We start from the raw sequence: 18608 nt of genomic DNA, 5'->3' as shown, positions 1-18608 counted from the left end.
AAACAGAAAGAAGTCGAAGATTTCAATGGGGTGTTTGCTCCTGTTTCTAGACTTGATATACTTCGATTAATTATTGCACTTACTGCTCAAAAGGGTTGGAAATTATTTCAAATGGACGTCAAATCAGATTTTTTAAATGGTTTTCTTCAAGAAGAAATTTATATAAAACAACCATTTTGTGAAAATAGGTGATAAGGACAAAGTATATAAGCTCAGAAAGACTCTCTATGGTTTGAAGCAATCACCTCATGCATGTAGGACCGAATTAATGATTATTTTATTAAATATGATTTTCAAAGATGTCCTTTTGAACATACACTTTATATAAAACAAAATTCTGAAGGTGGCTTTATACTTGTGAGTCTTAATGTTGATGACCTTATTTTTACCGGAGATAATCAGGAGATATTGACAAAATTTAATAACTCTATGATGAGAGAGTTCAAAATGATAGATTTGGGTGTGTTGCATCATTTTTTGGACATTAGTGTTCAACAATCGAAAGAAAGAACTTTTATCCCACAAGAATACTATGCAACTCAAATTCTTAAAAGGTTCAAGATTGAACATGTAAACCCAGTCTCAACTCCTTGCATCATAGGTCTAAAACTAAGTAAGATTGGTGAAGGAAAGATGGTGAATTCAACAATATTTCATAGCTTAGTTGGGAACCTGATGTATCATACTGCCACTAGACCTAATATCATGTACACAGTAAGTTTGATCAGCAGATTATGGAAAAATCTTATTCAAACCATTGGGAAGCTGCAAAAAGAGTTCTACGATTTATTAAATGAACAATTAATTATGGAATTTTCTACAAAATATAGGTGCCTATCAAACTTATTGGTTATACAGATAGTGATCTTGGAGGAAGTATTGATGATTCTAGAAGTACCTCTCACTATATCTTTAACCTTGGAAGTGGGGCAATCTCTTGGTGTTCAAAGAAGCAACCAATTGTAGCACTTTCAACTACCAAAGCAGAATATATAGCAGTTTCTTCAGCTGGATGTCAGACTTTATGGTTAAGAGGAGTTCTTGAAAATTTAAAATGCAAGCAAAAAATCCGATAATATTATATTGTGATAACAGTTCTACAATTTCTGTCTCAAAGGACCCAATACTGCATGGAAGAACAAAGCACATTCGCTTGCAATTTCATTTCTTAAGAGAACTCGTTGATGAAGGTGAAATCAATCTTGAATATTGTCCTAGCGATAAACAACTTGCTGATATTTTCACAAAGCCACTCGGAGGACCTATATTTTCAAGAAATATTATAGCTCTAGGAGTCAGAAGTAAATTTGATTTATGGGAGGCATTGATGGATTAATTAAACCAAAGTTAACTTCCCAAGAAAAACCTCTTCATCTTCATCTTCCTTGTACGTTGAAGATTAAGTGACAACAAAACTCCCCAACAAAACTCTTCATTTCCTACAATAATTTTGGTTTTCAAAGAGTCACAAATTAATGTTGTCTTTGATGTTTTCTTTAATGTTGGTATGTGTTACAAGCAATTCAAAAATGTATAAAAGGAGAAGAACATGTATTGCTTTACATATGCTAGTAAAAACAAAAAAAAGCTTGGCTTCCTCTTAATCTTCATTCTCCTCTAAATATACTCTGTTCCTTGATTAATCTTCCTTCAGTACAACAAGCTTTTATATTTAAGTATTAACAGTAACTACTCAAGCATCCTAAAAGTGCCTAGAAAAGTTTTTGTTTGCATGTGAACTCACTAGTCATATGATGTCTAACATTGTATGAAAGCTCGGTGGGGTGATATGATAGATCATATGAGTTATGATTAATGACAACAGTGAAATGCCCTCATGTGTAAGTTGGAGATGTTGGTTATGCCCACGCCAAGGCATATGAACATGCCAAGGAAGATAATAGGATCACAGCCCATTATATATAATCTCCCCTTTCCCATTATCCCCATAATATATGAGTATATAAAGAGTATTGGGACATTAAGAGAGGTGTAGAAAAAGTGGAAGAAGAGAGGTTGTTGTTGATCACAAGGCTAAGGCTGTTGTTACTTGTAGAGAAGTAGATAGTTTTTTTCATTAAGGTATATTGAAAACTCAACTCATTTTGTCTATATAATCTCTTATATCCTTCAGTTATGGCGGAACCAAATTTGACAATTTTTTCATTAACTTGCATAAAAATTGTTTTCTCAACCTGGTTTTCTAGTACACTTATGGAAAATCAGACATGAATACTTCTACAACTATCATCTCACTCTGACTTTTACTCTCTTTTTTGCTTCACAGGAAAAAAATGACAATTGAGAATCTGCCACAGCCCCAAAACAAAGATCTCAGGCTTCTCAATGTCTTCTTCTAAGGGTTCACCTACCGATTCAAGAGCTCACGAGGATGGCATCCGGTCCCTGCTGGTTATTCAAAACCCGAAACTGATGCCCCATCAAAGTTGGTGAAATCCAGCACCAACCAAGTGTAGATTGTAACGTTTAGGTTGTTCTTTATCCTTATTGTTAGGTTGGCGGTATGCCTGTAAATATAGTTAGCTGTACAGTGTACCTGTTTTTGTTCATCAGGTGTGCATGCATCAGCATGACGCAAAGTATGCCATTTGCAGAATTCTTTTTTATTTCGCAACCACAGATCTAAATTCCTTCATCGCCCTCGATTCAGATAGAAGAGGGGGCGATGAAGGACCTGAGGCGCTTCTACAGCAGCGTCAAGTTGGTGAAACCTAGCACCGAGTGTACGTAGATAATTGGAACGTTCAGGTTATTCTTTATCCGTCTTGTTAGGTTGGCAGTATAGGCCTGTAGATATAGTCAGTTGTACAGTGGGACCTGTTTTTGTTCATCAGCGGTGCATGCATGCCATGCTTCTGGATTTTGTAACATGTTTTTTTTAAAATCCGATTAACAATAATAAATGACAAACATTTCCAAAAAAAAATGAAGACCGGCAATCCGGCTCTTATTTTTCTTATAGTTAAAAGTGTCTCATTTTAAATTTTCTTTCTAAATTATTCTTTTTTACTTGGATTGGCACTGCTGACGAATGTTGATATGCGGAGTAGCTCAGATGGGGGAGTCGTAATATTAACGTCGTCTGCGAGATTATCTCTGTCAGAGTTTGGCGGAGGAGGTTGGAAGGCGGTTTACGGCAGTGATCCAAAAAATAAAAGCTGGTGTTGATATTTTTGCTGCAAATCATTGCAAACAGCTCATATGCAAAAGCTTCATCAATAAAAATTTAAAAACTAAAGCAGCAAGTTTCGACGAAAGTGATCATATATCATTAATGGAGTAGATTAAAGTCAAAATTATCATTATTGGCGGTGCATAATTATTATATTGTTTCTTTAGTAAGTTAGTATTGAGTATTCAATTACAATTTAATTATGTGATAATCAGTTAGTATTGAGTATTCAATTTAGTACTCGGCGCCCACTTGGTAGTTGGTGCTCGATCACTCGTTGCTTGACCTTTCAGATACTCGATCGACGTTCGATCACTTGACCACTCATCTATTCAGCGCATGACCATTCGACGCTCGATCAATGGTTAGCCATTCGACACTCGATCAACGCTCAACCACTCAGTGCTCAGCCACTCGACCACTCGGTCATTCGACGTTCTATCTCTCTCGATCATTCGGCTAGGATCTAGTTATTTCTTTTGATCGCCCGATCAGGATTGAGTTACCAGATCGAACTATCTCTTCTTGCCGCTCAACCAAGATTGAGTTATCTTTCTTGACCTCTCGATCAGGATCAAATTTTCTCTTCCGATATCTCGATAAAGATGGAACCTTCTCTCTTGGACTTCCGGACAAGAGTGAGCCTTCTGATTTCTTGTCCCTTGGTCGTGGATTGAACTCTTATTCTCTCAGCTTCTGTATTATACTTTCCCTGACTTCGTTGATTGTCCAAGTCAAGAGATTGATCGAGATGATCTTTCATACTATATTCTTTCCAACTTTACTAGTTTTCTGAGCCGCGGATCAAGATAATCTTCCATATTATCCACTCCTGACTTTGTTGATTATCCGAATTGAGGGATTAAGGTGGTTTCCATAGTATACCCTTCATAGCTTCGTTCGTTGGTCTATTCAATTATTAAAAATATATATATATAATATAAAACTAAAGATGAGTTGATTTATATACATCTCATTAATTTATTTTAATTATTCATTGATGGATCAAACTAGCTTATGGTACGATCAAATTAAATTTATAAAATTACGGATTAGATTATGCCGTGTCAAATTCTATCATCTCTAATTCGAACTGCTTCAATTTATAGATAAAAGAATGAAACACAAAATTTAGAGCATTTTCGACAAAGTAATTAACGGGGGCAAAATGAAATTTTTGCTAAACTTACCCTTCACCGAAAGAGAAACGGGGGGAACTTCAATTTCAAGTCGGTTCTAATTAAGAGCGAGGTAACGTCTCCGTCTCAGAAATCGATCGACACAGCAGTTCATCTACCACGGGGACGATCGTGCCGAAAGGCTCATGCTCTTACTATATATATATCTAGTAAAGCGAGACGTCGATAAAGGGCAGCCTACATCCAGCTCCTCAGATGGCAGCGGGAAAGCTGGTGTTCGCCGTCAACGGGGAGCGGTTCGAGGTCACCGAGGTGGATCCTTCCACCACCTTATTGGAGTTCTTGAGGACTCGCTCCCGGTTTACGGGTCCTAAGCTCGGATGCGGAGAGGGTATGCCTTCTATTTCTATTCTTAGGTTCCATGCGTGTAAGGCATGCTGAATGGCTCGTAAATCTTTCTATTTTTCGAGCTATATTTCGATAAAGCCGAGTGGTTGCCTCTACGGACTGGTATGGGATCGATTTTTAATATGTGCAAAATGTATCACGGGCCATTTGACTCATACAAATTAAAGGTCACTGTATTGGATGAAGCCTCCATATAATTTAACTCCCTTCCAAATTATATGAAGCAGTCTTAGACAATGGAGGAGTCAACCTAAGTAATCTACTTGGGTTGACCCTGGGCAGTGGGCTACGAGCATCGATGTGACGCTATCATCTCGAACTACTTCCTCTTTTTCTTCCGTATTTTCTTAGCTTTCTCTTGCAGTAAATCCATAGTAAATCCCTTTTTGAATGCTATCGGCCTCGGGCTACAAGTCTGGTAGCCTTAAATGTGGCTCTGCTTTTGGTCCTTGAGTGAGGATTATCATATTTTGCTATGATAAAACCCAGTGTTTTTTTTCCATTTCACTATAAGATGTTTCAATGCTTACTTCGACTCTTAACCTAGAGGGTCGATTACGAGTCAAATCTATTGAACCAAATGTAGTCGCATGTAAAACATGCTTAATGGTTGGTAAAACTTTCTCATTTGGTATTTCTAGAGAGAGACTAGTGTTTGTTTTTTCCTATATGCTTACTTTGCTTACTTTAGGTTTCTTGTCTGCCAGATGTTTTTTTTTAAATGTTTCTGTTCTTGTATTCATATACTATATATGAATTAAGCCTTGTTTTTGTGTAAAAACAACCAAGGGGCGGTCCAGAAAAATTAGGTCCGAAATAAAATTATAGATTTGGTCATTTGGACTCTCCCTCTTACATGAACTTAAAAACTCGAGGGAGGGCAGCATGGTGAGGGACGATGTCGTCGTGCCGTCGCGGGGAACTTCGGAGTTCGACAGTGATGACGATGGGGGGGGGGCAACTAGAGGGAGGTCGCAGCAAGAGGGAAGGTGACTGGGCAAAAGAGTGGTGGCAAAAAGGTGATATCACTCGCCCCCAGCGCCCTCGCCGCTCCCTGCCCAAGGCCTTCACGAGGGAGGTAAATCACAGTAGCTGGAGAAGTTAGTGCACAGTGGGAAGAGGTACACAGGGATCAAGGAATTACGTCCTGACTACCTTGCGGTTCGAACCTACACTCTCAAGTGGTAAACTTCTACGCACTAAGAAGAGAGGGAGGGCGAGAGAGCTAGAGAGGGAGGGCGAGTTCGCTTCGGCGAGGAGGGTGAGGGCTAGGGTGAGAAGGTTTCAATTCGGCGAGGAAAATTCGACGAGGAATTAAAACTATATATTTTTAATAATATATTAAAATAAATTATAGGGCTTCATCTAAAATAAGGCCCTGGGCAGGTGCCCTGCCTGCCCCCCACCAGGTGCGCCTCTAAAAACAATGTACATAGTTTTATATGATCACACATTATTCTATTTATCTATATATATATATATATATATATATATATATATATATATATATATATATATATATATATATATATATGACTGTTCCTATATGACTGTTCCGCGACTCTCACTCAGTCTGGGTGTCCGAATCCAGCCTGACACCCCGAGCAAATTTTGACCACTTGAGGCACTTAGACTCAGCAAGAGTCGCCAATGATCATCCACGAAAGTCAACATTAATCATTAATATACATATTTATTAAAATTTATCAATAAAGTTCTTTAATATACTCACCTTAAACGCTAAATATCCCTCACAATATATTTCCATAGATAGAGGCATAGCTACATTGAAACCAGGGGTGCGACCACACTCCCAGAATTTGAAAAAAGAATACGCTAGGGAAAATTTTTTTTAAAAAAAAACTTAATTATAAATTTAAAATTGTTTGGACTTTTTCATAAAAAGTGCAATTAAAACCCACATCTCTTTCCTGAGCTAGACCTTTTTTTCTCTTTCCTCAGTAAACCACAAGCCAAACATCTTTTTCCTGAGCCGAATCTTTTTTTTCTCTTTTTTGTATTTCCTTCTTCCTCTTCTAATTCTCTTGTTATTCTTTCCCTAATTCTAATTTAGCCATCAAAATCCTCCTTGCACTTCATTCTCACCGTACACTATTGTTGCCAACGTCACTGTCATTTGCTACAAGCGCCACCATCATCGCTTCACTGATGCTACACATCAAACGTCGTTTGATTGAGGTGATATTTTCTTACTTAATTTCCTTCGATTACGGATTTAAGTGTTGAAAAAAATACAGTATTAAATTTTTAGATATTGATATTTTTGTTTGCTAAACAAGTATATTAGTATTTATAGATAGATAGATGTTTAATTTAATAATTTATTATATGAAAGTGATGATTTTCATTGACGACCATTCAAAAGTTGATCAATTAAATCACATCATTTATTACATTAATAGATTCATCGTATAATTAACTACAAGAAAAATCACAATTAGCAATGAAATTTAATTTTCTCCGCTAATTAGCAATCAAAATAAATTACAATGACTAATTTAGTGATGAAAATTAAATTCCGTCATCAATGATTTTACTAATTGACTTTATAATTAGGTTATCATTCCTAATTTTTTCTTCTTGGAGCTCTAAAATCTTCCTTTCCAATTCTCTCCGATCAACCTTCTCTCTAATCTTCGGCACACTCCTCTCCTCTTCGATCTCTGGCACGAGCACACATCCCATCAATATACTCGATCCTCTATTCTTCTCTCTCCTCTTAGTGATGACTTGGTGGCGTCCTCGAAGAGAGGTCTTGCCTTGGTCGTGACCTCGTAGCAAGGTCTCGCCTTGGCCACAGCCTAGCAACGAGGTTTTGCCTCAGTATGCCCTCAGCCCTAGCCAGTTTGAATCCACTCCCTTTGATTGAAAATCCTAGCTATGTCATTGTATACAGAGTGTCCAATTTATTAAAGGATGATAAATTTATAATAATGGAGTAGAGATTACTTGAAATTTATTAAAGGATGATAAATTTATAATAATGGAGTAGAGATTAATTTTCAAGTGACACATGCTCTCGAAATTTTCTTTTGTTATTTCTTAATTATTTATAAATTCATTCCATAATTTATCTTTTTTAATATAATTTAAACAGAGGGCGCTTGGGTTGAAGTAAACCAATTTTCTTTTAAACCGTACAATATTACATCAGTCGTGTATGACCACAGAGAAAATAATGAAGGATTAGTTTGGTCTTCAGTCTTATCACTTATTCACTTCTTTACTTTAGTTTTAGGGTTAAAAAAATGTGTGATTCCATTCTCTAAATAAGAAAAAGGGGTTCGGAAATCGAAATTCATTTTTCTTTGTTTTTTTCATAGGCGTTTCTATTTGGAAAGGTGCAATTTTTTCGGTTTCTGGTTTATACTTCCCATTATTTGGATGTTCCAAGTATTAATTTTGATATACAATCATTTCTTTTTTACTTGTTTTGATCTTGAACGATAGCTGTTTGAAGTAATTCTATTTTGGTGTGAATAATTAGTTCTGAATTAAAGCCCTATTTAATTTCTTTTATGACACACTCGTAGCCTCTCGTTAACTATGCGAGGGCAAGGGTATAACTAAGTACTTGATTGCAAAACTTTTGTAAGGATCTTGAGCTCCAATTTGCCTTCATCCGACTGGTGGGGTGTATCTGTTCATCCTAAAAGGATTTTGTTTGAACTACTATGCTTCGTTTATGAGAACATTTTAGGTGTATTTTGCAAACATGACTTTGTTAGGTGTGATGAAACTTTTGCTTAGTTGTCACCATAGTTACACAATGCATTATGTTTAGGTTTCTCATCTAATATTTTGATTTGAATAATTATTGAATTATTTGTAAAAAATATCTAAGTTTTAAAGATCATATGTTGCCATTAATATGCTTATGTGAAATAATAGAATAGCAATATATAATTAAAATCTGCAGAAGTGTCATTATTAGCATTCTTCCAGACATGCAAATGAGAAATGCATCAAGCCCTAGTCTATGTCGGCTTCTATGTGTGATATGTTTATTGTGATCAATTGATTACATGTTTGCCAGATAATATCTTTATATTTCTCTATGAAACTCAGGTTTAACAAATCCCTTGTTTAATATAAATTTTGTCTTCATGGATTAGGTGGATGCGGTGCTTGTGTTGTTTTTCTTTCTAAATATGATCCAGTTAGTGGCCAAGTGAATGGATCCAGTGTTAGTTCATGCCTTACCTTACTTTGCAACATAAATTTATGCTCTGTTACTACCACTGAGGGGCTTGGAAATAGCAAGGATGGTTTCCATTCAATTCATCAAAGATTCGCAGGATTCCATGCATCCCAATGTGGCTTTTGCACTCCTGGAATGTGTATGTCACTCTTTTCTGCCCTCAACAATGCAGACAACACCAATAGGCCTGAGCCTCCCAGAGGGTTCTCAAAGATCAAAAAATATGAGGCTGAGAAGGCTATTTCTGGCAATCTTTGTCGATGTACTGGATTTAGGCCAATTGCAGATGTCTGCAAGAGCTTTGCAGCCGATGTTGATTTGGAGGATTTGGGTTTTAATATATTTTGGGAAAAGCCAGAAGATGCAAATGTGGAAAGATTACCTCCTTACAATCAACACAAAGTCTGCACTTTTCCTGAATTCTTGAAGTGTGAGATCAATTCTTCCATGAATACCTTGAAGAGTTTCAAGGATAATGGCGCACCAGAATGCCAGTGGTATCGACCTGCTAGCTTTGAGGAGCTTTATGAACTTCTGAATTCCAGTGAATTCATTGAAAGTCATGTTAAAATGGTTGTGGGTAACACAATGTCTGGCGTTTACAAGGAAATTAACCTATATGATAAGTATATTAGTCTAACAGGAATACCAGAACTCTCGATCATTGAAAGGAATAACAAAGGGTTTACATTTGGAGCCGCTGTGACAATATCTAAAGCTATTGAAGTGCTGAAAGAAAGGGATGGAAATGTACTAAATTCAGATGGAGAATTGGTCTTTGGTAAAATTGCTGAACATATGGATAAAGTGGCTACACCATTTGTTAGAAATATGGCTAGCTTGGGTGGGAATCTAATTATGGCTCAAAGGTACCAGTTTCCTTCAGATATTGCTACAATACTGCTTGCTGCTGGATCAACTGTTTGTCTTCAGATGGCTTCAGAAAGGCTAATTCTTTCACTTGAGGAATTTTTGGAGGGGCCTCCATATGATGATAGAACCATACTTATAAGCATACATATTCCTTATTGGAGTTCAGCAAGTATCTCATCATCTGGAACTAGCAAATACAATATTATATTTGAAACATACAGAGCAGCTCCACGTCCTCTTGGGAATGCCGTGTCTTATCTAAATTCTGCTTTCTTGGCTCATGTTGCTTCTGATAAGTCCTCTGGGGATATTGTTTTACTGAAACTACACTTGGCTTTTGGTGCTTATGGCACTGAACATGCCATCAGAGCTAGGAAAGTTGAAAATTTTTTGGTTGGTAAAATTCTCACGGTCTCTGTGCTAATTGAAGCCATTAAATTACTGAAGGAGATTATCATACCTAAAGAAGGCACTTCTCATCCAAGATACAGAACAAGTTTGGCTGTTGCTTTTCTATTCAAGTTTTTTCAACCACTAGCAAAAGACTTGGCTCAGGTTGAGAAGAATAATTTTCACATTCCGGGTGTCATATTGTCTTCAAAGCAATTAGTTGAGTTTAGCACAGAATACTTTCCTGTTGGCAAACCTATCAAAAAAGTTGCAGCTGAAATTCAAGCCTCTGGTATGCGCTTTTTGATTATTTCTTTTAATAATTACATCGATCTTATTTTATTGAAAATTAATATATATCATATAGAGGGAGGATGACCTACAATTCACTCGATAAAAGATACATTTTATATAGAGAGAGGATGACTCCGGCCAGTACAAAATATATCATATATGTTATATCTATATTAAAGGGTAAATGGTTCGGTAAAGAATGCATCTCATATAAGACGTGAATGACCTACAATTCATTTAATACAAAATGCATCATAATTGAAGGCTTTGATTAAAGGTTGTCAATAGAGTTCAATATCTAATAGTATCTTTTTCAGATTAGAATGGCTTCTTGTTGGTTAAATAATAGTATAGTGTGTGGCTACATGCTGTTTATTAGGCCATTGAACACATGCAATTTATCAAGCCATTGAACTCTATGAACGGTACATGAAATTTATTAATCCATTGAACTCTACAAAAGGTTAATATCACTTAGTGTTGTTAGTTATGTGGAAAGAATAAAACCAAGTATTCCACACACACAAGTGCCTTTGATTAAGTGATGTTGGAAGTTATAATATTTTTTTTATTTGTTTTTCCATGTAATGTAATATGGACTTGCTTTCACTTTCCTTTTTTTTTTTTTGAAAAGTGTGTGCTAGTTCATTGATCACTTAGCCAACCCACTTTTGGCAAAAGTTCTCCAGATGCTAGATTTTTCTTCTTAAGACCATAGGTTATTTTGCTATGACCATTTTGTTCTATTAATAATCTTATGATCAAACCAGGTGAAGCACTGTATGTTGATGACATTCCTTCTTCAAAAGATTGCCTTTATGGTGCATTTATTTATAGCACCCAGCCTTTTGCTCATATAAAGGGCATTACATTCAACTCTTCCCTGGTATCTCGTAAGGTCGTTGCTTATATTAGCATCAATGATATCCCAGAAGGAGGCAAAAACATCGGATCTGGCTATACATTTGGAGACGAACCATTATTTGCTGATTCTTTGACTGAATATTCTGGTCAATGTCTTGGAATTGTGGTATACTCCCTTTGTTCCTCTCTCTGGTTTGCATGCTATCTATTTTGGTAATGAATATTTAATCCTGGAGGAGTTAGTTATGATTATTAAAATAAAATCATTTCATATGACCTTCTAGATTTGCAGTGATCATAATTCCCTTTGAAATCTGATTATTTGACTATTTTAGGTTGCAGAAACACAGAGATATGCCAACATGGCTGCAAAACAAGCAGTTGTACATTATTCCACTGAAGGCTTGGAACCTCCAATTCTCTCTGTTGAAGATGCTGTCAGAAGGTCAAGTTTCTTTGATATCCCTCCATCTCTGTATCCTGCAAAAGTAGGAGATCTGGCCAAAGGAATGGATGAAGCTGATCACAAGATTCTCTCAGCTGAGGTGTGAGCTCTCTTTATTGATTTCATTAAGATAAATGATAATCACTTTGTTATCTTCATCTTGGTACTTTTTTATGGCTAATTGATTATATTCTTCTTGGAGATAATACTTTAGTTCCACATTATTATGTTTTGGTATCGTATATTTTTATAGTTCTAAATCTTGTTCCATGTTACACTATATGGCTAAGACATGCCCTTTTGACAATCTATCGAGATGATACAAGGGGTGTCAAAAATGATGATTGAGCTATTTCCATCTCCTGATACGAGATAACAATGCTAAGGAGTTCGATGAGTGATAAAAAGATTGATAGGATAATATAAAGCTTGAAACAACACAACTTTAATAGAAAAATCATAGGAACCAATAATATAATCATAGAATTGTTCCCAAAATGTATGCACAATAAAAGTAGGAAAAATTGTAAGTAAAGCTAACATAGAAAGAAATCCTTTAATTATTCCAAAGTTGATTACTATAACCTACTATTAAGTTAGACAAATAATGACTATCAACATCAAGGAGATGATTTTTTTTATTCTAAAATTGTTTGTTTACATGTAAAACTTACATGAAACTAAGCCATACCAAATAAGCATCATGAGATTGTATAACCCCATTTACTGACTTTCAAAGCACTGCATTAAATCAAAGATGTAGTGTGTATCATGAGATTTTAGAAATGGCATCACCTTGTTATCACATTGAAGAAAATTGACATGTTAATCTTTGATAGTTTTTTTTCGGGTATCACAGATGAGCATGACACTAGATAGACCCAGTTTCATCTTGAAAGAGAGGATGCATTTCTTGATCTCCTTTACCTTGCCAGATTTATTTATTTATTTTCATTTGGGTCCAGGGGCTGAATGCTAGGACCATGTTATAAATTAGATAATAGATAAATACTAAATGACCTTTGCTACATAGGATGGGTTGGAAATCTTCTTGCTTCATGTATGCATGATTTTTTTCCCCCTCAATGTTTGCAATCCAATGAAGGCCCTTCAATTTACTATATGATTAATGTTTACTAGTGTTATGAACTTGTTATCTAATGTCCAAGTAACTTTCTTTAGTGAATTGGTAGTTTATTATGTCATTGATATATGCAGGTTAAAATTGAATCTGAGCATTACTTTTATATGGAAACACAAGCAGCCTTTGCCATACCTGATGAAGATAATTGTATAGTGGTTTACAGTTCTAATCAATACCCTGAGGGTACCCAGTTTGTTATTGCAAGATGCCTTGGAATACCACAACATAATGTCCGTGTGATTACAAGAAGAGTTGGAGGAGGTTTTGGTGGGAAAGCCTTTCGATCAAGTCCTGTGAGAATCAAAACTTAAAATATTTCTTTGAATTTTATTTCATAACGATATCATTGGGTGATAGATATGATCAAACAAAACAATCATCTGTATTATTATTTTTTAAAATAAAGAAGTGTATAATAAGCATAGAATACAGATTACAGAAACTCTTTTGCATAGCATATAAACTAGCATCATTGTAGGAGATCCTTTAGAAAAAATTAATGGTAGGATCTTGTTTGATGATGTTCTTAATATTTATTTTTGCTATCTATGTTTGGATTTCTTAACCAGTTCCTTAGTTAACTTTCTCTATTATTGAAACAAAGCAGTGTTATGTAATTCTTTGATGAAATAAAAAATATGGAAAGAGCAAGGTCAAATCCTTGGCATTATGCAATGAAATTATGGTCAATAAAAAAATTAGTTTATATTGTCTTGGTAAATCATGTCAAATTTTTTGTAGAATTCTTCCCCTATTGCAGTTGCTTCTGGGTTTTCCTATTAATAGATGTAATTTATATTTTTAGCTCATTCTACGTCCAGTCAAAATATCTCAAATCTCAAAGTCGTTCAATCATACCATTTTGCTACATTTTGGGCAAAACAATAATTAGTATAGTGCCATTCTCTCTCTCTCTCTCTCTCTCTGGCTTTGGAATGTTTATGATTTAGCTGCCCCCACGGGCGGGATCAGCCGGTTATGACATGGTATTCTTGCATCATGAGTCGGGAGGTCGAGGGTCTGCGGCAGCAATTGCGATAACATCAATATCTGTCCGTGCTAAACACCTAAGACCGCCATGTCATAGCTGGGCCCGTATTCACCGTGATTTACTCCCTCTCATACTTGTGGGGCCGGGGTGAGGGGGCCGCTGGGTTGGCGGTTCCAACCTTTTTGCATCATGTTTATGATTTAGCTAATAAACTCTAAGACTATGGTTTTTCCCTGATGCTCACAGATTGCAACAGCATGTGCTCTCACAGCCTTTAAGCTGCAACGTCCAATAAAGATGTACCTTGATCGTAACGCAGATATGGTAATGGTAGGAGGAAGGCATCCAATGAAAATAACCTATTCTGTGGGTTTTAAATCCGATGGGAAGATTACGGCCTTGTACTTGAATATATTGATAAATGCAGGCATATCAGAGGATTGTAGTCCACTTATTCCAGGTCCCGTTATAACTTGTTTAGAAAAATACAACTGGGGTGCTCTCGCTTTTGATATTAAAGTATGCAAGACGAATCTTACAAGTAAATCATCGATGCGAGCACCTGGGTATCTTCAGGGATCCTACATTGCCGAAGCTATTATTGAGCGCGTAGCATCTTTCCTGTCCTTGGATGTTGATGTTGTGAAAAAAAGAAATATGCATACATATGAAAGCCTTAAGTTGTTTTATGGAAGCATCAGTGGAGAAGCTCCGGAATATACTTTACCTGCTATAGTTGATGAGTTGTTTACATCTGCAAGCTACTTCAATCGTCTTGAAATGGTATTGCATTTCAATAATTGCAACAAATGGAGAAAACGAGGGATTTCCTGGGTACCAATTGTATACGATGTTCAACCAAATCCAACACCGGGGAAAGTATCTATTCTAAACGATGGTTCAATTGTTGTTGAAGTTGGAGGAATTGAAATAGGCCAGGGACTGTGGACAAAGGTGAAGCAAATGACAGCATTTGGTCTTGAACAGCTATGGGATGAAGGGAGAAAAGATCTTTTGGATAGAGTTAGAATCATTCAAGCAGATACTCTGAGTTTGGTTCAGGGTGGTCCAACTGCTGGAAGCAGCAAATCTGAAGCAAGTTGCGAAGCAGTTCGTCTAGCATGCTCTATTCTAGTAAGCAGATTAAAGCCTCTTAAGCAAAGATTAGAAGAACAAATGGGATCAATTTCATGGGACACCCTAATTACCCAGGTGTGTAATTACGTCATTAAGCAATTGTGTTTATTTATTTGCAAGAACTTAAGCTTATTTCTGTAGTTTGTATGTGTTACTTGCTTATGCAAGTGTAGGACAGGATAGCTAATGCGTTCACTTTTAGCGATTTCCTCGACATTCTCATACTTTGGAAATCAAAGCAATTACTTGGTTTCATCCATTATTAACTAGTTACCTTGTATATACAGGCAAATTTGCAATATGTGAACTTGTCGGCGAGTACATTTTGGGTTGCTGACAATACTTCATCATATCTTAATTATGGGGCTGCTATAAGTGAGGTATCCTCCTTTGTAGATCATCCATATGATTGACTTGTAATCTCATTGCTTGTCTGTTTTCTTGATTTCGGAAATTGTGTGCATTCTAGGTAGAAATTGATGTTCTCACTGGAGCTACTACGATATTGAGAGCAGACCTTACATATGACTGTGGACAGAGCTTGAGTCCTGCTGTGGATCTAGGACAGGTTTTCTTTTTTCGTTTGTCCTATTGATTTTAATTGATTCTAGGATCCTAAATCATGTTGATACTTATATTTGAGTGTTTCTGCAGATTGAAGGATCTTTTGTTCAAGGAATTGGATTTTTTGTGGATGAGAAACTCGAGGAAAACTCAGATGGATTGGTGATTTCTGATGGTACTTGGACATACAAGATCCCTTCTATCGACACCATCCCGAAGCATTTTAATATTAGAGTAATGAACAGTGGGCATCACAAAGACCGAGTCCTCTCCTCGAAGGGTATGCATATGCTTCAGCTATTTTAGAAATTGTCCAGAAGTAATTGGCCTTCATGCTAAAACAAAACAGTTACTGAAGCAAATAGATAAAACAAGATGTCTAACTCCAAGATGCTTAGAATGCAATTGCTCCTTGTTAACAGACCTTATCAAATTAAATCCTAATGCACCTTTTCTCTTTGCTGCCATTAGCTTTCTAATTTTTAAAGCTTCAAGTAGCTGATAAGTTTAATTTCTTGCACGCAGCTTCTGGGGAACCACCTTTGCTTCTAGCTGCTTCAGTTCACTCTGCCATACGGAAAGCAATACGAGCTGCCCGGGCTGATTTCTCCTCAACTGGCCCTAACGATAGCTCTGTTTCATCATTCCAGTTTGATCCTCCTGCAACCATGCCACTGGTAAAAGAGCTCTGTGGCCTAGACATCGTGGAGAAATACTTGGAAGCTCATGGAGAAGTATAAGATAGCGTCTGTGCCAATAAATGAATGAATGAATGCGTATTTAAATAAGAAATGGTATGCCAGAGGAGATGATTTTCCTGGTACAGTTTATTTGTCATGTGATATTTAAGTAAGAAATGATGTGTTAGTAACTTGTTGCTCGTCTTGTTTCGTGAAAGTGATTGATGACAATCTGGATGTTCAAATCCTTTTTAGCAGGTTCATTATCATTTTTTTCTCCATAATTTTGTCGAAATCATTGCTTTTGAGAAAAAACATACTAGACAGGACAAATTGAGAATTAATTTCAATTCTCACATCAAAATTTCGTGTAAAGTGAATATGAATTCAAACAATTATAATAATCATTACAAATTATGATAAACAGACTGTTTTTAGTTTCAGATGTATTTTGATTGTAGCCTCGCATATTACATTGTACATTGGTTCACCCATCAATAAAAAATCCCTAAGAATTCGCTGAAGTTAAGGAACATCCAATATATTTATATACAACAAACCTTATTTTTTAAAATAAAAATGCACGGACGAAGTCTTCGTGAATGTGGAGGTTTTAGAGACGATGGCACCCCAATAAATTTTATTGAATACAGATTTATTTTATATTATAAGATGTTTCTAGACTCGAATCTGTGCCACAAAGTCAAGTCATGGGGCAACAATTTTATTACATGACATTAATTTTAGCATTGCATTAGAGCTCCTATTTTTTTTTATAAAAAAATAAATTTAATAATTAGAATAGTTATTCAAATATTTGATCTTTGGCGTGGCCAACTAGTATAGTTGCTGCCTTGCCAGGAAATCAAACATTTGAGTGGAAAAGTTCAGGCAACTTAAAGGATTGTGATAGCGTTCAATCCCGGCAGTTATAGTCCCACCACGAGGCTCAACATCTGAAGAACTAAGTACTCCTTGGTCAAGTACTAGTCACATCCTCTCGGAATTGAGGTCTCGTGTTATTGTTTTCTCGAATTTCTTTATCCTGATTACATTCTGTTCCAAACAGATTTAAACGACAAGCTGATGCATGAGATGCTTGGTTTCATGAACTTTTTTTTTTTCCATTAACTTGCATAAAAATTGTTATCTCAAACTGGGTTTCTAGTACAAGAGCTCACAAGGATGGCATCTCTGCTGGTTCAAGCCCGAAACTGATGCCCCATCATCGATCCGGGCAATTCAGATCAAAGTGAAATCCAGCACCAACCAAGTGTAGATTGGAACGTTTAGGTTGTTTTTTATCCTTACTGGTTTAGCCCGAAATTGTTCTTTAAAAGTGCATTTTATGCAGAAAACAATTTATAAAGTGCCTAATTTTAAATTTTCTTTCTAAAATATTCTTTTTTTACTTTGATTGGCTTAATATTGCTATTATTATTTTAATGAAAATTATTATATATTTTAGCTGTTTAATTAAAATTAATATAATATAAAATAATTTGAATGTTATAGTAATTTTAATTAATACTAGTGTGATCGTGCAAACGCGTGACCCAAATAAGAAAATTAATATTATACTTGTCTTAGTAAAAAAAATTAAGAAAAATATATTTTTTAACATCGTCGACCTAAAATATTTATAGAACCTTCTTTGATCATAGTGTAGTAAATTCTAAGATATGAGATTAAAGAAAACTATATTTTTTTATATAAAACAACCAAAAAAATTAATGATGAGAAAAATTCATAATAATACGTTGTAGTTGAGTCTCGAATTCTAGATCACTGATTGTTTCACTTGTGGAATTACTAATAAATTTTGGAATTATTTTTAGTGTAAATAGAAAAAAGAACATTAACGTAAATGCATTTTAGGCTTCACCAAAATTAGTTAGTAAAGGGGGGAGATTTTTAATAAAATAGTAAGATTAGAGTAGTTTTAAAAATATTAAAATAATTTTAATCAATGCTAGAATAATTTTGATCTTTTTTAATGAAAAAATAAATGTCATTTTAATTTTTACCAAAAATGAAAATTTTGTATAAAAAAGTGCATCATTTCAATAAATAAATTTTTGATGTCAAGGCCATGTCGCAATTTATGTTTTTAGATTTATAGTAAAAAAAAAAAGACAATATAAAAATATGAGTCATATATAACTCTGCTCCCAGGTTAGCGGATCTGAATTCTGATCCATATGGAACAGACCTATCAAAGATTCAATAACTCGTTAGGACTAATTAAGAGCATGTCCCTATGG

At 35.5% G+C, this 18608-nt stretch overlaps 1 protein-coding gene across 1 annotated transcript; it reads left to right on the top strand.

Moving 5' to 3' along the window:
- The first annotated feature begins 4387 nt into the window (after positions 1–4387).
- Positions 4388–16523, top strand: LOC122001233 (indole-3-acetaldehyde oxidase-like). Its single transcript, XM_042555879.1, has 10 exons — positions 4388–4723; positions 8877–10517; positions 11290–11549; positions 11719–11928; positions 13047–13265; positions 14210–15175; positions 15388–15480; positions 15570–15668; positions 15755–15944; positions 16190–16523. Exons 1-10 carry the CDS (start codon positions 4588–4590, stop codon positions 16402–16404), a joined length of 4029 nt encoding a protein of 1342 aa, XP_042411813.1. The 5' UTR covers positions 4388–4587; the 3' UTR covers positions 16405–16523.
- Positions 16524–18608: the final 2085 nt, after the last annotated feature.

This window comes from Zingiber officinale, chromosome 7A (genome assembly GCF_018446385.1).
Source record: "Zingiber officinale cultivar Zhangliang chromosome 7A, Zo_v1.1, whole genome shotgun sequence".
Classification (NCBI taxonomy): Eukaryota; Viridiplantae; Streptophyta; class Magnoliopsida; order Zingiberales; family Zingiberaceae; genus Zingiber; species Zingiber officinale.
The sequence above is the reverse complement of the archived record's forward strand: the minus strand, read 5'-3'. Positions and strand labels throughout refer to the sequence as shown.

Coding starts and splice junctions, on each gene's coding strand:
- LOC122001233 (XM_042555879.1), top strand. CDS start 4,588: ATGGCAGCGGGAAAGCTGGTGTTCGCCGTCAACGGGGAGCGGTTCGAG. Junction 13,266..14,209: donor AAGCCTTTCGATCAAGTCCT/GTGAGAATCAAA, acceptor TGATGCTCACAG/ATTGCAACAGCATGTGCTCT. Junction 15,669..15,754: donor CTGCTGTGGATCTAGGACAG/GTTTTCTTTTTT, acceptor GTGTTTCTGCAG/ATTGAAGGATCTTTTGTTCA.